Source organism: Pristis pectinata, chromosome 4 (genome assembly GCF_009764475.1).
Source record: "Pristis pectinata isolate sPriPec2 chromosome 4, sPriPec2.1.pri, whole genome shotgun sequence".
Classification (NCBI taxonomy): Eukaryota; Metazoa; Chordata; class Chondrichthyes; order Rhinopristiformes; family Pristidae; genus Pristis; species Pristis pectinata.
The window spans coordinates 441,464-468,293 of NC_067408.1; the positions used below are offsets into that span (position 1 = coordinate 441,464).

The 26,830-nt window shown below is 47.6% G+C and overlaps 1 protein-coding gene across 4 annotated transcripts in view; it reads left to right on the plus strand.

The window, feature by feature from the left end:
• LOC127570067 (la-related protein 1-like) overlaps positions 1-26,830 on the plus strand; it is a 210,005-nt gene that overhangs the window by 135,687 nt on the left and 47,488 nt on the right. For all 4 annotated transcript variants that reach the window (XM_052015316.1, XM_052015317.1, XM_052015318.1 and 1 more), the window contains 3 exons: positions 14,063-14,207; positions 23,187-23,337; positions 23,539-23,708. In XM_052015316.1, coding sequence (XP_051871276.1) covers positions 14,063-14,207; positions 23,187-23,337; positions 23,539-23,708 — 466 coding nt within the window. The remainder of the gene's footprint in view (positions 1-14,062; positions 14,208-23,186; positions 23,338-23,538; positions 23,709-26,830) is intronic.

Below are 26,830 nucleotides of genomic sequence, written 5' to 3' on the forward strand. Positions count from 1 at the left end.
CTTCCTCCCACATTGCAAAGACGTATGGGTAGGTTAATTTGGGTTTTAAAGTGGGCAGCGTGGACTCGTTGGCCGGAAGGGCCTGTTACCACGCTGTAAATAAATAAATTTAAAAAAATTTTTAAGAAACTACCTGATGTTCTTTAGTGATGGAACTCTGCTTCCCATACTTTAGCCATGTGTGACCTTGGACGCACAGCAATCTGGTCAATCCTCAGCTGCCGTATGTAATGACCTGCATGGCCATTAAGTTCAGAGGCAGTTAGGAATTGGCAGTAGATGCTGGCTGAGACAGTTTCGCCCACTCTATGTTGAAGAAATAAATAAAAACAATGCTTATGTGCTGTGAAGGTAGCCATGAGTAATCTGGAAATACACTTGTGAACTATTGCTATTGGTATTGATTTATTATTGTCACTTGTACTGAGGTGCAGTGAAAAGCTTGTCTCACAAACCGATCGTACAGGTCAATGCATTACACAGTGCAGTTACATTGAGTTAGTACAGAGTGCATTGATGTAGTACAGGTAAAAACAATAACAGTACAGAGTAAAGTGTCACAGCTACAGGGAAAGTGCAGTGCAATAAGGTGCAAGGTCACAAGAAGGTAGATCGTGAGGTCATAGTCCATCTCATTGTATAAGGGAACCGTTCAATATTCTTATCACAGTGGGGTAGAAGCTGTCCTTAAGTCTGGTGGTACGTGCCCTCAGGCTCCTGTAATCTTTTACTCGATGGAAGAGGAGAGAAGAGAGAATGTCCCAGGTGGGTGGGGTCTTTGATTATGCTGGCTGCTTCACCAAGACAGCGAGAGGTAAAGACAGAGTCCAAGGAGGGGAGGCTGGTGTCCGTGATGCGCTGGGCTGTGTCCACAACTCTTTGCAGTTTCTTGCGGTCCTGGGCAAAGCAGTTACCATACCAAGCCGTGATACATCCAGATAGGATGCTTTCTATGGTGCATTGGTAAAAGTTGTTGAGAGTCAAAGGCGACAAACCAAATTTCTTTAGCTAGCCTCCTGAGGAAGTAGAGGCGCTGTTGAGCTTTCTTGGCCGTGGCATCTACGTGATTTGACCAATAATACGTGATAATGAGGTGACCAAAACTGAATACTCCAAGTGTGGTCTGACCAGAGTTTTATAGAGCTGCAACATCACCTCGCAGCTCTTGAACTCAATACCCTGACTAATGAAGGCCAACACACCATACGCCTTCTTAACAACCCTATCGACCTGCGCGGCAAAGATCTATGGACGTGGACCTCAAGATCCCTCTGTTCCTCCACACTGCTAAGAGTCCTGCCATTAATCATGTATTCTGACTTCAAATTCATTCTTCCAAAGTATATCACTTCTCACTTTTCCAGGTTGAACTCCATCTGCCACTTCTCAGCCTAGTTCTGCATCCTATCAATGTCCTGTTGTAACCTACAGCAACATGCTACACTATCCACAACACCATCAACCTTGGTGTCATCTGCATACTTACTAACCCACCCTTCCACATCCTTATCCAAGTCATTTATAAAAATCTTCCTGGTCACCTCCTCAACACCACTGGTGACGGACCTCCAGGCAGAATACGCTCCATCTACCACCACTCTCGTTTTCTATGGGCAAGCCAATTCTGAATCCACACAGCCAAGTTTCCCTGGATCCCTTGCATCCTGACTTTCTGAATGAACCTTCCATGAGGAACCTTATCAAACGTCCAAACCTTACTAAATTGGGATGACATTTTTGAAGGGAAATGTACTATGGACATATGATCGATGTTCAGGGATCTTTTGCAGTATGTAACGGATAAATTTGTCCCGGTGAGGCAGAGAAGGAATGGTAGGGTGAAGGAACCGTGGGTGATGAGAGAGGTGGAACAACTAGTTAGGAAGAAGAAGGCAGCATACATAAGGTGTAAGCAGCAAGGATCGGACAGGGCTCGTGAGGAATATGGAGTAACAAGGAAGGAACTTAAGAAAGAGCTGAGGAAAGCGAGAAGGGGACATGAAAAGGCTTTGGCAAGTAGGATTAAGGAGAATCCCAAGGCTTTTTTCTCGTACGTAAAGAGCAGAAGGATGGCTAGGGTATAGGTAGGTCCAATTAAAGACAAAGGTGGGAGGATGTGCCTGGAAGCTGTGGAAGTGGGTGAGGTTCTCAATGAATACTTCTCTTCAGTATTCACCAAGGAGAGGGGTCTTGATGATGCTGAGGACAGTGTTGGTGAGGGTAATGTTCTAGAGTATGTAGATATGAAGAGAGAGGATGTGTTGGAGTTGTTAGAAAATATTAGGACAGATAAGTCCCCGGGGCCTGAAGGAATATTCCCAGGCTGCTTTGTGAGGCGAGGGAGGAGGTTGATGAACTGTTGGTTAGGATCTTTGAGTCCTCGTTGACCACGAGGATGGTATCAGAGGATTGGAGGGTGGTGAATGTTGTCCCCTTATTCAAAAAAGGTAGTAGGGATATTCCAGGGAATTACAGGCCGGTGAGCCTTACGTCTGTGGTAGGCAAGCTATTAGAAAGGATTCTAAGAGATAGGATCTATGAGCATTTAGAGAATCATGGACTGATTAGGGACAGCCAGCATGGATTTGTGAAGGGAAGATCTTGCCTCACAAACCTGATAGGGTTCTTTGAGGAAGTGACCAGGAAGATTGATGAGGGTAGTGCAGTGGATGTGGCCTACATGGATTTTAGTAAGGCGTTTCACAAGATTCCACATGGTAGGCTTCTTCAGAAGGTCAGAGGCCAAGGGATCCAGGGAGGCTTGGCCATGTGGATTCAGAATTGTCTTGCCTGTAGAAAACAGAGGGTTGTGATGGAGGGAGTGCATTCGGATTGGAGGGCTGTGACTAGTGGTGTCCCACAAGGATCGGTTCTGGGACCTCTACTTTTTGTGATATTTATTAACGACTTAGATGAGGGGGTGGAAGGGTGAGTTAGCAAGTTTGCAGATGACACAAAGATTGGTGGTGTTGTGGATAGTGTGGAGGGCTGTCGAAGCTTGCAGAGGGATATTGATAGGATGCAGAGCTGGGTTGACAAGTGGCAGATGGCGTTCAATCCAGAGAAGTGTGAGGTTGTACACTTTGGAAGGACAAACTCCAAGGTGGAGTACAAGGTAAGTGGCAGGATTCTGGGTAGTGTGGAGGAGCAGAGGGATCTGGGGGTTCATATCCACAGATCACTGAAAGTCGCCTCATAGGTAGATAGGGTAGTTAAGAAAGCTTATGGGATGTTAGCTTTCATAAGTCGGGGGATCGAGTTTAAGAGCCGAAAAGTGATGATGCAGCTTTACAAAACTCTGGTTAGGCCACACTTAGATTACTGTGTCCAGTTCTGGTCACCTCATTATAGGAAGGATGTGGAGGTGTTGGAAATGGTGCAGAGGAGATTTACCAGGATGCTGCCTGGATTAGAGAGTATGGATTATGAGGAGAGGCTAAGGGAGCTAGGCCTGTTCTCATTAGAGAGGAGGATAAGGGGAGACATGATAGAGGTATACAAGATATTGAGAAGAATAGATAGAGTGGACAGCCAGCGCCTCTTTCCCAGGGTGCCAATGCTCAGAACAAGAGGACATGGCTTTAAGGTAATGGGTGGGAAGTTCAAGGGAGATGTCAGAGGGAGATTTTTCACCCAGAGAGTGGTTGGTGCATGGAATGCGCTGCCTGGGGTGGTGGTGGTGGAGGCAGATACATTGGACAAGTTCAAGAGATTGTTAGATAAGCATATGGAGGAATTTAAGATAGAGGGATATGTGGGAGGAAGGGGTTAGATAGTCTTAGGTGTGGTTTGAAGGGCGGCACAACATGGTGGGCCGAATGGCCTGTATTGTGCTGTATTGTTCTATGGTTCTAAATCCATGTACACCACATCCACTGCTCTACCTTCATCAATGTGCTTTGTCACATCCTCAAAGAATTCAATCAGGCTCCTGAGGCCCGACCTGCCACTCACAAAGCCATGCTGACTGTCCCTAATCAGCCTATGCTTCTCCAGATGCCCATAAATCCTGTCTCTAAGAATCTTCTCCAGTATTTTGCCCACCACTGAAGTAAGACTCACTGGCCTGTAATTCCCAGGGTTATCCCTACTTCTTAAGCAAAGGAACAACATTTGCCACCCTCCAATTATCTGGCACTATTCCTGTGGCCAGTGAGGACGCAAAGATCGTTACCGAAGGCGCAGCAATCTCTTCCCTTGCTTCCCGTAATAACCTTGGAATAAAGGTAGATAAATCCCCCGGGCCTGATATTTCCTCGGTATTTGAGAGAGACTAGTATAGAAATTGCAGGGGCCCTGGCAGATATATTTAAACCATAGAACCATAGACAATACAGCACAATACAGGCCGTTCGGCCCACCATGTTGTGCCGCCCTTCAAACCACACCTAAGACTATCTAACCCCTTCCTCCCACATATCCCTCTATCTTAAATTCCTCCATATGCTTATCTAACAATTTCTTGAACTTGACCAATGTATCAGCCTCCACCACCATCCCAGGCAGCGCATTCCATGCACCAACCACTCTCTGGGTGAAAAACCTCCCTCTGACATCTCCCTTGAACTTCCCACCCATTACCTTAAAGTCATGTCCTCTTGTGTTGAGCATTGGTGCCCTGGGAAAGAGGCGCTGGCTGTCCACTCTATCTATTCCTCTTAATATTTTGTATACCTCTATCATGTCTCTCCTCATCCTCCTTCTCTCCAATGAGTAAAGCCCTAGCTTCCTTAGTCTCTCCTCATAATCCATACTCTCCAATCCAGGCAACATCCTGGTAAATCTCCTCTGCACCCTTTCCAATGCCTTATGAAAGCTAACATCCCATAAGCTTTCTTAACTACCCTATCTACCTGTGAGGTGACTTTCAGTGATCTGTGGATATGAACCCCCAGATCCCTCTGCTCCTCTACACTGCCTAGAATCCTGCCATTTACCTTGTACTCCGCCTTGGAGTTTGTCCTTCCAAAGTGTACTACCTCACACTTCTCTGGATTGAACTCCATCTGCCACTTGTCAGCCCTGCTCTGCATCCTATCAAATATCCCTCTGTAAGCTTCGACAGCCCTCCACACTATCCACAACACCACCGATTTTTGTGTCATCTGCAAACTTGCTAACCCACCCTTCCACCCCCTCATTAAAGTCATTAATAAATATCCTTAAAATCTCCTTAGCCACGGGTACGGTGCCGGAGGACTGGAGGGTAGCTCATGTTTTTATTAATGACTTGGATGCGGGGGTAGAAGGGTGGGTTGGCAAGTTTGCAGACGACACAGAGGTTGGTGGTGTTGTAGATAGTGTAGAGGATTGTCGAAGATTGCAGAGGGACATTGATAGGATGCAGGGATGGGCTGAGAAGTAGGAGATGGAGTTCAAGATAAGATAAGATAAGATCCTGAGAAGTGTGAGGTGGTACACTTTGGAAGGACAAACTCCAAGGCGGAGTACAACATTAATGGCAGGATTCTTGGTAGTGTGGGGGAGTAGAGGGATCTGGGGACCATATCCACAGATCCCTAAAAGTTGTTTCACAGGGGGATAGGGTAGTTAAGAAAGCTTATGGGATGTTAGCATTCATAAGTCGTGGGATCGAGTTCATGATGCAGCTCTACAAAACTCTGGTTAGACCACACTTAAGAGTACTGTGTCCGGCTCTGGTCGCCTCATTATAGGAAAGATGTGGAACTGTTGGAAAGGGTGCAGAGGAGTTTACCAGGATGCTGCCTGGTTTAGAAAGTATGGATTATGAGGAGAGACTAAAGGAGCTAAGGCTTTACTCTTTGGAGATAAGGAGGATGAGAGGAGACATGATAGAGGTGTACAAAATATTAAGAGGAATAGATAGAGTGGACAGCCAGCGCCTCTTTCCCAGGGCATCAATGCTCAATACAAGAGGGCATGGCTTTAAGGTAATGGGTGGGAAATTCAAGGGAGATATCAGAGGAATGTTTTTTACCCAGAGAGTGGTTGGGGCATGGCATGCTATGCTTGGGGTGGTGGTGAAGATGGGTACTTTGGTCAAATTCAAGAGATTACTCGATAAGCATATGGAGGAATTTAAAATAGGGGGATATGTGGGAGGAAGGGGTTAAATAGTCAGGCGAGGTTTAAATGTTGACACAACATTGTGGGCCGAAGAGCCTATATTGTGCTGTACTGTTCTATGTATATCACAGCATCTACATTAAAACACAATAAGAATGGAACTGACCAGGCCAGACCAGTCATCAACTTGGGCACCATATAAAGACATGGCACAATCACTTCTAGTCCAGTTGACTTGCAAAGTGCTTCTCACAAATATCTGGAGACTGGTGTCTAAATTAGGAGAGTTGTCCTGTAGACTGGACAGACAAGTGACAGCATTACAGTCTAAGCACCAGACCAAACCTTGCAGCCAATATGTCAGATTTACCTCCACAATCCCTGGGTACGTCCTTGCCCACCAACAGGACAGTCCCACAGTTAATGGAAGTACAGTGTATACTGGTCAGAGAGATTGAGCCATGGGGTAGTACAGCATGGAAACAGGCCCTTCGGCCCAACTCTTCCATGCCAACTGAGTTGCCCAGGGAGCTTGTCCCATCTGCCCACATTTGCCCATGGCCCTCTAAACCTCTCCTATGCATGTACTTATAATATTGCTAATGAGCCAGCCTCAGCCACTATTTCTGGCAGCTCATTCCAAATATGCATCACCCTTTGTGTGAAGAAGCTGCCCCGATGCCCCCTTTTAAATCTCTCACCTCTGATCTTGAACCTATGCCCTCTTGTTTTTACACCCCCTCCCTGGGGAAAAGACTATGTGCTTTCACCTTGTCTATGCCCCCTCATGATCTTGTGTAGCTCTGTCAGGTCACCCCTCAATCTCCTACGTTCCAGGGAATAAAGCCCTAGTCTACGCAACCTCTCCTTGTAACTCAGGCCCCCAAATTCAGGCAACATCCTGGTAAATCTTTTCTGCACTCTTTCAAGTTTAATAACATCTTTCCTATATGACCACGCCAAGTGCAGCCTCACCAACATCTTGTCTAACTGCCCAGCTCCTATACTCAATGCCCTGACTGATGAAGGCCAGTGTGCCTCTGATTTCTTCACAGTGATTTAGTCTGATGTAGTCTCATGGGACAAAATTTGTTGTTACACCAAGGGCATCCTCTATCTTATTTTCTGACATGGGATTGACTCAAGAGTAGAGCTGGCAGCTCAGAACTTGAGGTGCTGTGGACCACTAGTAGAATGGTATTGAAGTGCTGTTTGTGACCTCATGCCTCAGTATTTACTTCGCTCTGATATTACAATCAAGCAACGGGAACAGCCCTGGTTCAATGAGGAATCAGGCAGCCATGCCAGGAGCAGCATCAAGCATACCTATCGTAAAGTGTCAATCTGGTGAAGATGCAATTATATGTATGCTAACAATAAATAAAAGGGTATGCATTAGACAGAACTAAATGGTCTCAGAATCAAATGAAGGTGATTAAGCTGGAGAGGGTGCAGCAAAGATTCCCAAGGGTGTTACGGGCACTGGAGGGCTTGAGATGCAAGCAGAGATTGGATAAACTAGGACTTGTTTTCTCAGAGCAAAAGAGGCTGAGGGGTGAACTTGTAGAGGTTTATAAAGTTATGAAGGGTAGAGGTAGGGGAGATAGTCTTTTTCCCAGGGTAGGGGAGTCGAAAACTAGAGGGCATGGATTTCAGGTGAGAGGAGAAAGACTTAAAGGGGATTTGTGGGACAAGTTTCTCACACACAGGGTGGTGGCTATATAGAATGAGCTGCCAAAGGAGGTGGCAGAGATATTTAAAGACATTTGGACAGGTACATGAATAGGTAAGGTTTAGAGGGACATGGACCAAATGAAGAAAAATGGGACTAATTAGGTGTCTTGGTCAGTATGCTTCTGTGCTGTATAATTCTATTAATCTCTAAATCAAGGTTTGTGGCCCTGATAAATCCACGTGAATAGTGGATAATTCAACATTGGCCAGAGAGGCTCCATTCTCCACAGTGGCACAGCTGAAACATCTGCATCCTTCTCCAGAGGAAGTGCAGGTTGGATGATCCATTTCTGTTTCCTTCTGTGATGCAATACAGGAGCCAGTTTAGTTCACTACACAGCACACTCCACAGTTCTCTCCATGTTAAGAGGGGGCATGACTGAGGTATATAAAATAATGAAGGATAGAATAAGGTAGACTGCAGGAAACTTGTCCCCATACTAGAGGTAGATAAGACTCGAGGACATAGATTTAGGGTAAGAAGGAAGATATGAGGGGGACCTTCTTCACCCAGAGAATGGTGAGTACCTGGTGTGCACTGCCGGAGAGGGTGGTTGAAGCTGGGTTGCTGACAGCATTTAAGAAGTGTCTAAACGAGCATATGTATTGCTTAGTTGTAGAAAGCTATGGACCAAGTGCTAGGTGATGTGGTTAATATGGAAGGGTGCCCATTGGTCAGTGTGGACAAGTTGGGCTGAATGGGCTGTTTCCATGCTCTACCATGAGTTGGGCTGAATGGCCTATTTCCATGCTGTACAATCTTCTGACTCTATATCAAGGGACAGAAGACTGGATTCGACAAAGGCTTATAGGACTTGACATTTCAGATGTGGTACTAAAGTGCCCCAGAAGGAACTATGCCTCCAGCCGAGCCATTCTGGCAGTTACAGCACTGGTGTCTATCAACCAGACAAGTGGATAATTGTTATGTCCACAAAAAGCAGGACAAATTCAATCCTAATTATTTCCTATTCAGTCTACCTTCCATCAAAAGTGATAAAAGGTGTTGCTTACAGTGCTATCAGGTGGCACGTAAGTGAGCAAATTTCCTCATGGGTTGACTGATGGTGCCTTTCAAGAATCTGTACTAAAGCTGCAGCTATTCTCCACATTTATAATTGACGTGAATGGTAAAGTAAAATACCATTTTGAAGTTTGCTGATGATATGAAAAGTGGTATTTTAAGAGATGTTGATTGAATTACTGGAGTTACTGAAGAAGCAAATGTGCTTTAATGGAGCTGGGGAAAGTGGATTTCAATGTAGGCAAAGTGGAGGACATCCATTTTGATTCTAAAATTGTAGAATAGAGTTGCCTTTTGTATAGTGAAAAGTGAAAAGCCATGGAGATCTGAAAGATCTGCATTATGAAATGAACAGACTTGAAAAGTAATCAGCAATGCTTATAAAATGGGCCTTATTTCCAGAGCATAGAATATGAAGGTAGAGGTTATGATATAATTATATAAAACCTGACATAGACAATTTCTGGAGAGCTATCAGCAGTTCTAGGCACGAATACCTTATGGAGGATATACTGGTCTGCTGTGAGTATGGTGTAGATCTTACAAAATGATACTTGGAGAGCAAGGGATAACTCTAAGCAAGAGAAATTACGCATGGGTCATGTGTCGCTGTATTCAAGATATTTTATTGTATTAATTTCCAAAGATGGCAAATATAGATCTGTGGCGACTCACCGTCTAGTCGGGCGAACCGGCTCGGCAGTCGGGTTGCGCGGCGTCGGAGCGACGAGGCCCAAGATGGCGGCGGGCCTCGTCTTGCCGAGCGACGGGGAGAACCCGCGCGCGGGAAAGTCCTGATGACGTAGGACTTACGTCATTGCCGGTTGTTTTGGGCGGGAACATTCTCCCTTAAAGGGCCCGCGCAAGGCGGGAAAATAAACCAGTTCTGTTTGGCAATCCTCCGAGTAGAGTCTTGTTTTATTCCACGGTAGCAACCGCTACATTGGTGACCCCGACGGTCCAAACGGCTTTTGGACCCGCGAAATGGACGACAGCGCAGCAGCCAACGCAGTGGCCCTCAAGCTGCCCACCTTTTGGACACTTCGGCCCAGCGTCTGGTTTGACCAGGCCGAAGCGCAGTTCCACCTTCGGCAAATCACCTCCGACTCCACGAAGTACTACCATGTGGTTAGCTCTCTGGACCAGGAGACAGCCGCCCAGGTTGGAGACTTCATCCAGTCGCCTCCGGAGGAAGATAAGTACCCGGTTTTCAAAGACCTTTTGATCCGGACCTTCAGCCTCTCCCATCGTGAGCGTGCCGCCCGCCTGCTTCATCTGGATGGCCTGGGGGACAGATCCCCATCCGCCCTAATGAATGAGGTGCTGGCATTGGCCGAGGGACACAAGCCATGCCTGATGTTCGAACAGGCCTTCCTCGAACGACTCCCCGATGACATCCACTTGTTGTTAGCTGACGCCGACTTCAGCAACCCCCGTGAGGTGGCCGCCCGGGCAGATGTCCTGTGGAGGGCCAAGCGCGAGAGCGGTTTGTCCGTCAGTCAAATCACCAGGCCGCGAGCCCAACGCCCGCCTCGCCCGGCCCCAGCAACCGAGCAGCCACGCCCCAGGAACGCAGACGACGACACGGGTGACCAGCTGTGCTTCTACCATCAGAGGTGGGGTGCGGAGGCCCGTTGATGCCGCCCACCCTGCAAGTTTCAGGGAAACGCCAGGGCCAGCCGCCGCTGATGGCTACGGCGGCTGGCCACCAACAGAGCCTCCTCTTCGTTCAGGACAAGAAATCTGGACGGCGTTTCCTCGTTGATACTGGAGCGGAGGTCAGTATTTTGCCCCCGACAGGCCGCGACACTTGTGACAGGCCACCAGGTCCTCTACTCAATGCCGCCAACGGTACAACGATACGGTCTTCCAGCACCCGTACGCTTCAATTACACTTTGGCGGCAGCCGTTTTACCTGGACCTTTACCCTTGCTACCGTCGCCTGACCACTCCTAGGAGCCGATTTCCTTCGGGCCCACAACCTGTTAGTCGACCTGTGAAGGAAGCGGTTAGTCCACTCTAGCACTCTCCGGACCTATCCCCTGGGAGAAATCAGCCCACCAGCCCCGCGCCTGGACTCCATTTCCCTTTCTGGCGACGATTTCGCCAAGCTCCTAGCCGAATTCCCATCGATTTTGGCACCTTCGTTTACAAATTCTAGGCCCACACACGGGGTACGACACCACATCATTACCACAGGGCCACCCCTTCATGCCCGAGCACGACGATTACCTCCAGACAAGCTCCGCCTGGCAAAGGAAGAGTTCCGTCACATGGAGGAGCTGGGGATTGTTCGCAGGTCAGACAGCCCCTGGGCCTCCCCCCTGCACATGGTCCCCAAAGCCACCGGAGGGTGGAGGCCCTGCGGCGACTACCGCAGGCTGAATGACGCCACCACCCCGGACCGCTATCCCATCCCTCACATCCAGGACTTCGCAGCGAACTTACACGGGGCCCGCATCTTTTCCAAAGTGGACCTCGTTAGGGGATACCACCAAATCCCGGTCCATCCGGATGACGTCCCCAAAACTGCGATTATCACCCCATTCGGCCTGTTCAAATTCCTTTGGATGCCGTTCGGCCTTAAGAACGCCACGCAGACCTTCCAGCGGCTGATGGACGCGGTAGGCCGAGACCTGGACTTCGTGTTCATTTACTTGGACGACATACTGATCGCCAGCCGTAACCGCCAGGAACACCTTTCCCACCTCCGCCAGCTGTATTCCCGCCTCCGCGATTTCGGCCTCACGATTAACCTGTCCAAGTGCCAATTCGGACTTGACTCTATCGATTTCCTCGGCCACAAAATCACCAGCGACGGGGCAACACCCCTACCCGCCAAGGTGGATGCTATCCGCCATTTTGCCCGCCCCAACACAGTCAAAGGCCTACAGGAATTCCTTGGGATGGTCAACTTTTACCATCGTTTCATCCCTGCAGCAGCCCGTATCATGCGCCCTCTGTTCTCGCTGCTGGCTGGTAAGGGCAAGGACATCACCTGGACTGACGAGGCTGCGGCTGCTTTCGTTAAGGCCAAAGACGCCCTGGCAGACGCCACGATGCTGGTACACCCCAGGATTGATGTCCCGACTGCCCTCACGGTAGACGCGTCCAACACCGCAGTGGGTGGGGTACTGGAACAGCTACTCGAAGGCCACTGGCAACCCTTGGCATTTTTCAGCAAGCACCTTAGACCGCCCGCACTGAAGTACAGCGCTTTTGATCAGGAACTTCTAGCACTGTATCTGGCGGTCCGGCATTTCCGATACTTTCTAGAAGGCAGGCCTTTCACCGCTTTCACCGATCATAAGCCTCTGTCCTTTGCCTTCTCCAAAGTCTCCGATCCCTGGTCAGCTCGTCAGCAGAGACATTTATCCTACATTTCCGAGTTCACAACTGACATCCAACATGTCTCCGGAAAGGATAATGTCGTTGCTGATGCACTTTCCAGACCAACCATCCACAACCTATCCTTGGGTGTCGACTACACGGCCCTAGCTGACGCACAGCAAGCCGACGACGAACTGCCCAGCTACAGAACCGCAGTTTCGGGTCTGCAGCTCCGAGATTTCTTGGTTGGTCCAGGTCAGCGGACCCTACTTTGCGACGTTGCGACTGGTCAGCCCCGCCCTATAGTCCCTGCAGCCTGGCGGAGACGCGTTTTTGACTCGGTACATGGGTTGGCGCACCCGTCCATCAGATCTACTGTCTGACTGGTCGCCAGCAAGTTTGTCTGGCATGGCCTGCGCAAACAGGTCAGTGATTGGGCCAGGACTTGTCTGCACTGCCAGACGTCGAAAATCCAGCAACACACCAAGGTCCCACCACAGCAGTTCGAGCCTACCCGTAGGAGGTTCGACCACATACACATCGACCTCGTGGGCCCTCTGCCGGTTTCAAGAGGAGCCCGGTACCTCCTTACCATCGTGGACCGGTTCACGAGGTGGCCTGAGGCAACCCCCCTGGCTGACATCACAACTGATTCCTGCGCCCGGGCGCTGCTCACAACTTGGGTCTCACGTTTTGGCGTTCCGGCCCACATCACTTCAGACAGAGGCACCCAATTCACTTCCAGTCTCTGGGCTGCATTAGCGAACCTGCTAGGGACGCAGCTGCACACCACCACGGCCTACCATCCTCAATCAAACGGGTTGGTGGAACGTTTTCACCGCCATCTGAAATCGGCCTTGATGGCCCGCCTGAAGGGTCCTAACTGGGTTGACGAGCTGCCTTGGGTCCTGCTCGGCATACGCACTGCCCCCCAAAGAAGACCTCCGCACTTCGTCAGCTGAGCTTGTATACGGGGCGCCACTAGTTGTCCCCGGGGATTTCATACCTGCCCTTCGGGACCAAGGGGAACAACCCCCAGCAGTCCTACAAAGACTGCGCGAGAAGCTTGGCGCCTTGGCCCCGATTCCCACCTCACGGCACGGTCAAGCCCCATCCTGCCAGCCCAAGGAACTACGGGACTGTAAGTTTGTTTTCGTTCGCAGGGGCACACCTCGGGCGCCATTGCAACGACCATATAAGGGACCGTTCCGAGTCATACGGAATAACGGATCCACTTTTATTTTGGACATTGGAGGCAGGGAGCAGGTTTTCACGGCGGACCGCCTCAAACCAGCCCATTTGGATCTGCAACAGCCTGTCGAGGTTGCCACGCCGCAACGCAGAGGCCGCCCCCCTAAGCGGCAGCTGGCACAGCCCACGGACCTTGGGGACTGTCTCGCCGGTTCTGGGGGGGGGGGGGGGGGGGGGGGGGGGGGGTGTTGTGTGGCGACTCACCGTCTAGTCGGGCGAACCAGCTCAGCAGTCGGGTCGCGCAGCGTCGGAGCGACGAGGCCCAAGATGGCGGCGGAGAACCCGCGCGCGGGAAAGTCCTGATGACGTAGGACTTACGTCATTGCCGGTTGTTTTGGGCGGGAACATTCTCCCTTAAAGGGCCCGCGCAAGGCGGGAAAATAAACCAGTTCTGTTTGGCAATCCTCCGAGTAGAGTCTTGTTTTATTCTGCGGTAGCAACCGCTACAGATCACTTATTAATTTTAAAGCTATGGAACTGGGTTACAGGTCTGCCTTAATATGTTTGAATGGATTAAGGACTAACTAGCTTCCACATGTTCTTGCGTTTACATTATTAACTGTGGATTGTTTGCCTTAACACTGCAGAATGTCTACTATGGATTATATGATGTGTTTACTGTTTTTCTCAATGTGAATCACCCATATTTCAGTGTGTATATTGATTCTGTTTCAGTGAGTACTACTTTAGCTTGGACAACTTGGAACGAGACTTTTTCCTGAGAAGAAAGATGGATGCTGATGGTTTCCTGCCAGTCTCATTAATTGGAGGCTTTCATCGAGTCCAGGCGTTAACCACTGATGTCAACCTTATCTTGGAGGTTATTACAGATGTTCACCACCTCCCTCTCATTTTTAAATGCTTGCACTCACATATGTCTAGGTTTCAAACATTAGACAACACTGTCTCCCCCAGCTTCCTCACTCTGGAGCTGGATCAGGGATTGCATAGTGATTGGGATAGGTTGGAGCAAAATGTTCCTGCTATGATAAAAACATATCTGCACCCATATTACAGAAATGTAAAAGTCATAGAATCATGGCAAATTTATGCCATCAAGTCCAAGTTGGTAGCCCTGCAGATCACAGCTCTTTATACACATCCAAGTGCTGTTAAAATGTGATGAGGGTTTCTGTCTCTCCCACCCTTTCAGGCAGTGAGTTCCACACAGTAGTTTAGTTACTGATGCATATATTTCTGGGGTAATCACCCCGTTCTTAAGTTCAGTGCCTTGGCTATTAAAAGGAAACATCCATGTACCTTTTTTAATCACTATACCTGTCCTATTGTCTTTAAGACTGTGTGTACATATACTTTAAAGTTGTCTGTTCCTCCAGACATCTCATATATTTTGTATTCGCTTGCTTGATTGTGCAGGAAAAATAAGAGCCCAAGGGCTCCAAGAGAGAGTGACAAGTTGAACCTAAAATTTGCAAAATTTTTAAAATTTCTGAAAGGTAATGATTGATGGGTGTTCTTGTGATTAGAAGGCTATGACCTTTAGAGTTCTGGAGAACTCAATACCAGTCCCTTGCTTTTTGTTGTGTATAAATGACTTAGACTTAAATGTCAGGAGTTTGATAAAGAAGTTTGCATATGTTACAAAAACTGGCAGTCTGTTGACAGCTATGAGGAAAGGGTTAGATTCTGGGCAGATATAAATGATCTGGTCAGGTGGAACTCAGAGAACTGTGAACTAATGCATTTGCAGAAGTACAAGTCAAGTTATTAAAAAAATGAATAGGATAATATTGAAATAGAGAATATTGAGATCTTTAACCATAAACTTGTGCCCTCTAGTTCTTGATTCCCCAACCCTGGGGGAAAAAAAACTGAGTGCATTCACTCTATCTATGCCCCTCATGATTTTATACACCTCTATAAGGTCACCCCTCAGTCTGCTAGCCTGCCCAATCTCTCCCTATAACTCAGAGCCTTGAATCCTGAACATACTTGTAAATCTTCTTTGCACTCTTTACAGCTTAATGACATCTTTCATATAACAGGGCAACCAAAACTGAAGGCAATACTCCAGGTGTGGCTTTACCAACATCTTGTACAACTGCAACATAATTTCCCAACTCTTGTATTCAATGCCTTGATTGATGAAGGCCAGCATGCCAAACACCTTCTTCATCACCCCTTCCTGTCTACCTGTGATGGCACTTTCAGGGAACCATGTACTTGTACTCATAGGTCTTTCTGTTCTACAACTCTCTCTAGGGTCCTACCATTCACTGTGAAAATCAAACTCTGGTTTGACTTCCCAAAATGCAACACCTTGCATTTATTTGGATTGAATGCCATTTGCCATTCCTCGGTCCACTTACCCAGCTGATCAAGGTCTCCTTGTAATTTTTGGTAACCTCCTTCAGTGTTTACAATACTATTTTAGTGTCATCTGCAAACTTATGAACCCTGCCTGTACATCCTCATCCAAATTGTTTATATGAATGACAATGGGCTCAGCAACATTCCCTGAGACACACCACTAGTCACAGGCCTCCAGTCCAAAAAAACCATCTTCTACCATTGCCCTCTGCTTCCTACCATAAAGCCAATTACTAGCCTTCTATGCGGAACCTTGTTGAAGGCCTTGCTGAAGTCCATAGAGACAACATTCACCATCCTGCCCTCATCAGTCCTCTTGGTTAACTCTTCCAAAAAAAACTAACAGCACTACAGTAAATGCATTTGCTTGCATTAGACCCATATCCCACTGTCCCTTTCCTATCCCAAGTGCCTGTCCAAATGCCTTTTAAACAGAATAGTATCTGCCTCCACTACCTCCTCTGGCAGATCTTTCAAATTTTCACCACTCTCTGTGTGAAAAGCTTGCTCCTCATATCTCCTTTAAATTTCTCCCCTCACACCTTAAACCTGTTGCTTCTAGTTTTAGACTTCCCTGCTCTGGGAAAAAGATTCTGGCTATCAATAAGATCTATGACCCTCAAATTTTCAACAGCACTTGAATCGCCTAGGCACAGAAAGCTGTGGGCCAATTGGGAGATGGGATTGATGCAGAAGCGTGCCCACTGCTCTGCATCGATGAGTTGGGCCTGTTTCCATGCTGCATCGTTCTAATTTTGTATAGGTCACCCCTCAGCCTCCTATGCTCCAGTGAGAATAAACCCAGCCTATAAATCTCTGCTCATAACTAGATCTTCATTCCAGGCAACGTCTCTTCTGCATTCTCCCTACTGCTACCACATCCTCCCTATAGTGTGGCAACCAGAATTATACACAATACTCCAAGTGCAGTCTAACCAATGTTTCATACAGCTGCAACACAAGTTCCCACCACTTATACTCAATGCCTCGGCCAATGAAGACAGCCATACCAAATGACTTCATCACTATCCTATCTACCTCTGTTGCCATTTTCAGGGAGCTATGAAGTCTATACATCAAGCTCCTGAGGTCCCTGCCATTTACTCCATGTGTCCCAACTGAACTTGACCTCCCAAAGTGCATTACCTCACACTTGCCTGGATTAAATTCCATCTGCCACTGCTCCACCCAATTTTCCAACCAATCTATGTCCTGCTGTATCTTTAAACAACCTTCTTCGTTGTCTATGGCTCCACCAATTTTCGTGTTGTTTGCAAAATGTACTAATCATACCCCCTACATAACCAACATCAGTGGTCCCAGCACGGATCCCTGCGGTACATCACTTGTTACAGATTTCAGAACAGAAAAACGCCCCACCACCATTACACTCTGCCTCCTATCACCCAGCCAATTTTGCATCCAATTCACCAACATACCTTGGATGCCTTGTGCCTTAACCTTCTGGGCCAGCTTGCCGTGCAGAACCTTGTCAAAAGTAGTTCTCCAGTTATCTGGCAACACTCATATGCCAGAGAAAACAGAAAAGTTGTGGAAAGAACCTCTGCCGTTTCCTCTCGTGCCTCCTGGAACAGCCTGTGATATATTTATAGAACATAGAACAGTACAGCAAAATACAGGCCCTTCAGCCTACAGTGTTGTGCCAACCTTTAAACCTCAGTAAGACTATCTAACTCCTTCCTCCCACATATCCCTCTCCTTTAAATTCCTCCATATGCTTATCTAGTAATCTCTTGAATTTGACCAATGTACCTGCCTTCACCACTGCCCCAGGCAGCACATTCCATGCCCCAACCACGCTCTGGATAAAAAACCTTCCTCTGATATCTTCCTGAACTTCCCACCCATAGAACAATACAGGCCCTAGGCCCACCATTTTATGCCAACCTTCAAACCACTCCTAAGTCTATCTAACCCCTTCCTCCCACATATCCCTCTAAATTCCTCCATATGCTTATCTAACAATCTCTTGAACTTGACCAACGTATCAGCCTCCACCACCACCCCAGGCAGCGCATTCCATGCACCGACCACTCTCTGGGTGGAAAAACCTCCCTCTGACGTCTCCCTTGAACTCCCCCCCCCCCCCATTAACTTAAAGCCATGGCCTCTTGTATTAAGCATTGGTACCCTGGGAAAGAGGCACTGACTGTCCACTCTATCTATTGCTCTTAATATTTTGTACACCTCTATCAGTCTCCTCTCATCCTCCTTCTCTCCAAAGAGTAAAGCCCTAGCTCCCTGAGTCTCTCCTTATAATGCAGGCTCTCTAAACTAGGCAGCATCCTGGTAAATCTCCTCTGCACACTTTCCAACGCCTCCACATCCTTCTTATAATGAGGCGACCAGAACTGGACACAGTACTCTAAGTGTGGTCTAACCAGAGTTTTGTAAAGCTGCATCATTACTTCACAGCTCTTAAACTCGATCCCACGACTTATGAAAGCTAACAGCCCATAAGCTTTCTTAACTACCCTATCCACCTGTGTGGCAACTTTCAGTGATCTGTGGATATGAACCCCCAGATCCCTAAGCTCATCCACACTGCCCAGAATCCTGCCAGTTACCTTGTACTCCGCCTTGGAGTTTGTCCTTCCAAAGTGTACCACCTCACACTTCTCTGGATTGAACTCCATCTGCCACTTGTCAGCCCAGCTCTGCATCCTATCAATATCCCTCTGTAAGCTTCGACAGCCCTCCACACTATCTTTGTGTCAGCTACAAACTTGCTAACCCACCCTTCCACCCCCTCATCTAAGTCATTAATAAATATCACAAAAAGTAGAGGTCCCAGAACCGATCCTTGTGGGACACAACTAGTCACAGCCTTCCAATCCGAATGCACTCCCTCCACCACAACCCATTGCTTTCTACAGGCAAGCCAATTCTGAATCCACACGGCCAAGCCTCCCTGGATCCCTTGGCCTCTGACCTTCTGAAGAAGCCTGCCATGCGGAACCTTGTCAAACACCTTACTAAAATCCATGCAGACCACATCTACTGCACTACCCTCATCAATCTTCCTGGTCACCTCCTCAAAGAACCCTATCAGGCTTGTGAGGCAAGATCTTCCCTTCACAAATCCATGCTGGCTGTCCCTAATCAGTCCATGATTCTCTATATGATCATAGATCCCATCTCTTAGAATCCTTTCTAGCAGCTTACCCACCACAGATGTAAGGCTCATTGGTCTGTAATTCCCTGGACTATCCCTACTACCTTTCTTGAATAAGGGGACAACATTCGCCACCCTCCAATCATCCGGTACCATCCCCGTGGACAACGAGGACTCCAAGATCCTAGCCAACGGTTCAGCAATCTCTTCCCTCGCCTCATGAAGCAGCCTGGGGAATATTCCGTGAGGCCCCGGGGACTTATCTGTCCTAATATTTTCTAACAGCTCTAACACATCCTCTCTCTTGATATCTACATACTCTAGAACATTACCCTTACCAACACTGTCCTCAGCGTCATCAAGACCCATCCTTGGTGAATACTGAAGAGTATTCATTGATAACCTCACCCGCTTCACACCTTTGTCTTTAATTGGACCTACCTTTACTCTAGCCATCCTTCTGCTCTTCACATACGAGTAAAAAGCCTTGGGATTCTCCTTAACCCTACTCGCCAAAGCCTTTTCATGTTTCCTTCTTGCTCTCCTCAGCCCCTTCTTAAGTTCCCTCCTTGCTACTCTATATTCCTCACGAGGCCTGTCCAATCCTTGCTGCTTACACCTTATGTATGCTGCCTTCTTCTTCCTAACTAGTTGTTCCACCTCTCTCGTCACCCACGGTTCCTTCACCCTGCCATTCCTTCTCTGCCTCACCGGGACAAATTTATCCCTAACATCCTGCAAGACATCCCTGAATAGCAACCACATCTCCACAGTACATTTCCCTTCAAAAATGTCATCCCAGTTTACACTCTCAAATTTTCACCCTATAGCCTCATAATTCGCCTTTCCTCAGTTAAATATCTTCCCATCCTCTTTGCTCCTATCCCTGTCCATGACAATTCTAAAGGTTATGGAGCAGTGGTCACTGTCCCCCAAATGCTTACCCACCGATAGATCTGTCACCTAACCCGGTTAATTACCTAAAATTAGATCTAACATGGCATTCTCTCTAGTCGGCCTGTCAACATACTGTGACAGAAATCCATCCTGGACACACTTAACGAACTCCGCCCCGTCTAAACCTTTGGCACTAAGCAGGTGCCAATCAATATTTGGGAAGTTGAAGTCTCCCACTATAATAACCATGTTATTTTTGCATCTTTCCAAAATCTGCCTCCCAATCTGCTCCTCAGTATCCCTACTGCTACCGGGGGGCCAATAGAATACTCCCAGTAGAGTAACTGCTCCTTTCTTATTCCTAACTTCCACCCATATTGACTCTAGAGAGGATCCTTCTACATTATCTACCCTTTCTGCAGCTGTAATAGTGTCCCTGACCAGTATCGCCACCCGCTCCTCCTCTTCTCCACTCCCCCCCCCATCCCTTTTAAAACACTGAAAGCCAGGAATATTTAATATCCAATCCTGCCCTGATGTCAGCCATGTCTCAGTGATAGCCACAATATCGTAGTCCCGTGTACTTATCCAAGCTCTCAGTTCATCTCCCTTATTCCTGATGCTTCTGGCATTTAAGTAAATGCACCTTAGCCCATCCACCTTACTACTTTTATAGCCTGTACTCTGCTTCTCCTTCCTCAAAGCCTCTCTACCTGTCAGATCTGACTTTTCCCTATCCCCTTCTTCCTCTGACCTACTCCTCCGGTTCCCATCCCCCCTCGCAAAACTATTTTAAACCCTCCCGAACCAACCCAGCAAACCTGGCCGCAAGGATAGTGGCCCCCCTCAGGTTTGGGTGTAACCCGTCCTCTCTGTACAGGTCCCACCTTCCCCTGAAGAGATGCCAATGATCCAAAAATCTAAAACCTTCCCTCCTTTAAAGCCATGCCTTCTTGTATTTAGCATTGGTGCCTTGGGAAAGAGGTGCTGGCTGTCCACTCTATCTATTCCTCTTAATATTTTGTACATCTCTATCATGTCTCCTCTCATCTTCCTCCTCTCCAAAGAGTAAAGCCCCAGCTCCCTTAGTCACTCCTCATAATGTATACTCTCTAAACCAGGCAGCATCCTGGTAAATCTCCTCTGTGCCCTTTCCATTGCTTCCACATCTTTCCTATAATGAGGCGACCAGAAAGTGTGGTCTAACCAGAGGTTTATAGAGCTGCATCATTACCTCGTGGCTCTTAAACTGGATGCCTCGACTTATGAAAGCTAACACCCCTTAAGCTTTCTTAACTACCCTATCCACCTGTGAGGCAACACTTAAGGGATCTGTGGATGTGGACCCCCAGATCCCTCTGCTCCTCCACACTACCAAGAATCCTGCCATTAACTTTGTACTCCGACTTGGAGTTTGCCCTTCCAAAGTGTACCACCTCACACTTCTCTGGATTGAACTCCATCTGCCACTTGTCAGCCCAGCTCTGCATCCTATCAATGTCCCTCTGCAATCTTCGACACTCCTATACACTATCCACAACACCACCAACCTTTGTGTCGTCTGCAAACTTGCCAACCCACCCTTCTACTCCCTCATCCAAGTCATTAATAAAAAACACGAAAAGCAGAGGTCCCTTGTGGGACACCGCTAGTCACAGCCCTCCAATCTGAATGCACTCCCTCCACCATAACCCTCTGCTTTCTACAGCCAAGCCAATTCTGAATCCACACGGCCAAGCTTCCCTGGATCCCATGCCCTCTGACCTTCTGAAGAAGCCTACCATGTGGAACCTTGTCAAATGCCTTACTAAAATCCTTGTAGACCACATCTACTGCACTACCCTCATCAATCTGTCTGGTCACCTCCTCAAAGAACACTATCAGGCTTGTGAGACGTGATCTGCCCTTCACAAAGCCATGCTTGCTGTCCTTGATCAGACCATGATTTTCTAAATGCCCATAGATCCTATCTCTAAGAATCCTTTCCAACAGCTTGCCCACCACAGACATAAGGCCCACTGGTCTATAATTCCCTGGACTACCCCTACTACCTTCTTTGAATAAGGGGAGAACATTTGCCACCCTCCAGTCCTCCAGAACCCTTCCCGTGGACAACGAGGACTCAAAGATCCTAGTCAAAGGCTCAGCAATCTCCTCCCTCGCCTCACGGAGCAGACTGGGGAATATTCTGTCAGGCCCCGAGGACTTACCTGTCCTAATATTTTCTAACAGCTCCAACACATCCTCTCTCTTGATACCAACATGCTGTAGAACATTAACCTTACTAACGTTGTCCTCAGCATCATCAAGGCCCCTTTTAAAGTTTTTAAAGTCAAATTTAATCTGGGCAAGGCAATTTTTCCACTTTTGAAAGGTTATAAAACCTTTACTACTTTCTTTCATTGTATCTATTCCATCATTTCTCACACTTCTTCAACAATAATCCCTGCCACTGCCCCGCCTGCCCTCTTGACAGAACAGTGGATTAAAGTACTCATGAAGAACCCCCACATCTTTCATCTCCACACACATTACCTTTTAGTCCCAAAAAAGACCCACCCTTAGTTATACACTGCACTATATGTACTCATAAAACACTCCAGAATTTATTTGATTTTACTTGCCAGTATTCTTCATCCGCTCTCTGCTTTCCTAATTACCGGTTCAGTTTCATCTCCAAACTTGCTCCATTGCTTTCTACAGTCTGACACTCTTCATGGCTGACATAAGCTTCACTTTCTTGCCTAGCTGACCCTCTCTGCACTTTGTTGTAGAGGGGATTCTGTTTTTGGCCATGTCACCATTTGGGATTGTGAAGTACTACTACCTGATTTTTGCAATTTGCTCTCAGCTGTTGGACCTGGGCATTGCCTGAGTTATAGAGCCATGGAGTTGTACAGCATGGAAGCAGGACCTTCACCCCAACTCGTCCACGTTGATCAAGTTTTCTAGCTGAGCTAGTTCCATTTGCCGGTGTTTGGCCCATATCCCTCTAAATCTTTTCTATCCATGAATCTGTCCAGGTGTCTTTTAAACAAGTGGAGTTCCTGAGCCCAGACCTGGGCCCTAGATGGGGCCCATGAGCTGTCGAAGACCCAGGCCCTGGGTGGGTTCCTTTGGACTTGGGCCCTGGGTGGGTGGTTCCCTGAGCCCTCAGACCCGGGCCCTGGGTGGGATCCCTCGGACCTGGATCCTGGGTGGGTCACCTGAGCCCTCGGACCTGGGTCCTGGGTGGGGTCCCTGAGCCACCAGACCTGGGCCCTGGGTGGTTCCCCTGAGCCTTCAGATCCTGTCCAGCCTTGCCCCAGGTCTGCCTGCCAAACCTGGCCCTGTTTGTTCACTTTATACATCTGTGCTCTCTGATCAGTAAATTTCTAAAGTTGGTATTCTTTGGCCCAAGGTAGGCTTCTTACCAGATTGTGTTGTGTTGCTCAGGCTCTGAAGGACAGCACTGAGGTGGAGGTGGTGGATAAAAAAATCCGAAAGAAGGAAAACCCTGAGAAATGGCCTCTCCCAGAGACAGATTTCACACGACTACTGAACTGCCCAGAGTTCATTCCTGGGCAGACGTACAAAAAACAGACAGGTAAGGTTAAGACTACTTCATGGTTTTTAACACTAGTTAGCTGGTTAGATAGGTGAATTTAACAGTTTAATGGTGGTTGGGATTTAGTGAGTTTAACTGGTTGGCTGGTTACTGTGGTGTGGGAATCACTGACAGTTTTGCATTCAGAATCTGTTTTATGTAGAATTTCTCTCTCTCACTCACTCTCACTCGATATTGAAGAGTCTGCTCCAGGCTCTCCTCAAGCAGGCAGTGCTGCGAGTTCAAAGACTGAAGAACCCAGTAACTTGAAGACTTTGCCAAAAGGACTTTCCACAAGCCTTCCGGACCTAGACTCTGACACGTGGATTGAAGTGAAGAAACGGCATCGGCCAGCTCCTACAAAACCAAAGGTTAGTCTTAGAATCTCTCCTACATCATCCAACTCTACCCCTTCTTGATCTCTGGTTGCAGCCACCAGAACCCACCAACCTGTTGGGTTATTTCCTGCCCCTTCACACACTGGACATGCTCCCATTCTTTTGCTGATTTGCCTTGCACTGCTGGTAGTTGAGAGCTATGGTACTGATATCGATTATCTTCAGCAGTAACATGAGTGGGTACATTTGTGCTAGAATCATGCAGTTGAGTTAGTGAATTTAAGTACTGTACATCTATTCTAGTTCCAGTAGATCAGGTAGGGAATCAAAACCCACCTAAAAATGAAATTGGAAATTGAAAGCTGGACCAGGCAGAAGTGGCAAAGAAGCTGTCATATAGAGTCATAGAGCCTGGAAACCGGTCCTTCAGTCCAACACGTCCAGGCTGACCAAGATTCCCATCTAAGCTAGTCCTATTGCTGCATTTAGCCCATATCCCTCTAAACCTTTCCTATCCATATACTGTATCTGTCCTTTTAAATGTTGTTAATGTTCCTAACTCAACCACTTCATCTGGCAGCTCATTCCATATACTGACCACTCTCTGGGTGAAAAATTGCCCCTCAGGTTCCTATTAAATCTCTCCCCTCTCACCTTAAACCTGTGCCCTCTAGTTCTTGATTCCCCAACCCTGGGGAAAAAGACTGTGCCCATCATAATTTTATCCACATCTGTAAGATCACCCCTCATTCTCCTACTCTCCAATGAAAAAAGTCCCAACCTGTCAATCTCTCTCCCTAACTCAGTCCCTCGAGTCCAAACAATATTCTCGTAACTCTGCTCTGTGCTCTTTCCAGCTTAATGGCATCTTTCCTATAAGCAAGATGACCAAAACTGAACACAATATTCCAAATGCGGCCTCACCAATGTCTTGTACAACTGCAACGTACATCACAACTTCTCTATTCAGTGCCCTGACTTACGAAGACCAGCATGCCAAAAGCCACCTTCACCACCCTGTCTACTTGTGACACCACTTTCAGGGAACCATGTAGGGCAGGCACGTTAGCATACTGCTATTACAGCGCCAGCAACACGGGTTCACTTACAGCCACTCTGTAAGGAGTTTGTATGTTCTTCCTGTGTCTGCGTGGGTTTCCTCCGGGGGCTGCACTTTCCTCCCACATTCCAAAGACGTATGGATTAGGAAGTTGTGGGCATGCTATGTTGGCACCGGAAGCGTGGCGACACTTGCGGGCTGCCCCCAGAACACTCTACGCAACAGATGCATTTCACTGTGTTTTGATATACATGTGAATAATAAAGATATCTTATCTTACTTGTACTCTGAATTACTTCTGTTCTACAACACTCCCCGGGGCCCTACCATTCACTGTGAAAGTTCTACCCTCATTTGTCTTCCCAAAATGCAACGAATCACACCGAATTAAATTTCATTTGCCATTCCTCGGCCCGCTTACCCAACTGAACAATATCCCTCTGTAAATCCTGATAGCCATCTTCACTGTCAATGACACCACCTATTTTAGTGTCACCTGCAAATGTATTACCCATTCCTTGTAAAATCTCACCCAAATCATTGATATAGATGACAAATATCAATGGTGTGAGGTGGTACACTTTGGAAGGACAAACTCCAAAGAAACCTTATGAGGTTTTAGCTTTCATAAGTCAAGGGATTGAGCTTAAGAGCCTCGAGGTATTGATGCAGCTTTACAAAACTCTGGTTAGACCACACTTATAGAGTACTATGTCCAGTTCTGGTCGCCTCATTATAGGAAGGATGTGGAAGCATTGGAAAGGGCGCAGAGGAGATTTACCAGGATGCTGCCTGGTTTAGAGAGCATGCATTATAAGGAGAGACTCAGGGAGCTAGGGCTTTACTCTTTGGAGAGAAGGAGGATGAGAGGAGACTGATAGAGGTGTACAAAATATTAAGAGCAATAGATAGCGTGGACAGCCAGCACCTCTCCCAGGGCACCAATGCTCAATACAAGAGGGCATGGCTTTAAAGTAATGGGTGGGAAGTTCGAGGGAGATATCAGAGGGAGGTTTTTTTACCCAGAGAGTGGTTGGGGCATGGAATGCACTGCCTGGAGCGGTGGCGGAGGCAGGTACATTCGTCAAATTCAAGAGATTACTAGATAAGCATATGGAGGAATTTAAAATAAAGGGATATGTGGGAAGAAGGGGTTAGATAGTCTTAGGTGAAGTTTAAAGGTCGGCACAACATTGTGGGCTGAAGAGCCTGTATTGTGCTGTACTGTTCTATGTTCTATGTAAATAGCAACGGGCTAGCACGGAGCCCTGGGGAACACCACTAGTCACGGGTCTCCAGTCTGATAAACAACCTTTCACCATCACCCTCTGCTTTCTACCATCAAGCCAATTCTGCATCCACTTAGCTAGCTCTCCCTGGATCCCATGCAATCTAAATTTCCATTGCAGCCTACTGTGCACAACATTATGAAAAGATGAACCTTACTGAAGTCCATATAGACTGCGTCTACTACCCTGCCCTCATCGACCTTCTTGGGCAGGGCCTGACGGAATATTCCCCAGGCTGCTTCGTGAGGCAGGGGAGGAGATTGCTGAACCGTTGGCTAGGATCTTTGAGTCCTCGTTGGCCACAGGAATGCTACCAGAGGATTGGAGGGTGGCGAATGTTGTCCCCTTATTCAAAAAAGGTAGGAGGGATAGTCCAGGGAATTACAGTCCAGTGAGCCTTACGTCTGTGGTGGGTAAGCTGCTAGAAAGGATTCTAAGAGATAGGATCTATGATCATTTAGAGAATCATGGACTGATTAGGGACAGCCAGCATGGATTTGTGAAGGGCAGATCTTGCCTCACAAGCCTGATAAGGTTCTTTGAGGAGGTGACCAGGAAGATTGATGAGGGTAATGCAGTAGATGTGGTCTACATGGATTTTAGTAAGGCGTTTGACAAGGTTCCACATGGTAGGCTTCTTCAGAAGGTCAGAGGCTGAGGGATCCAGGGAGGCTTGGCCATGTGGATTCAGAATTTGCTTGCCTGTAGAAAGCAGAGGGTTGTGGTGGAGGGAGTGCATTCGGATTGGAGGGCTGTGACTAGTGGTGTCCCACAGGGATCGGTTCTGAGACCTCTACTTTTTGTGA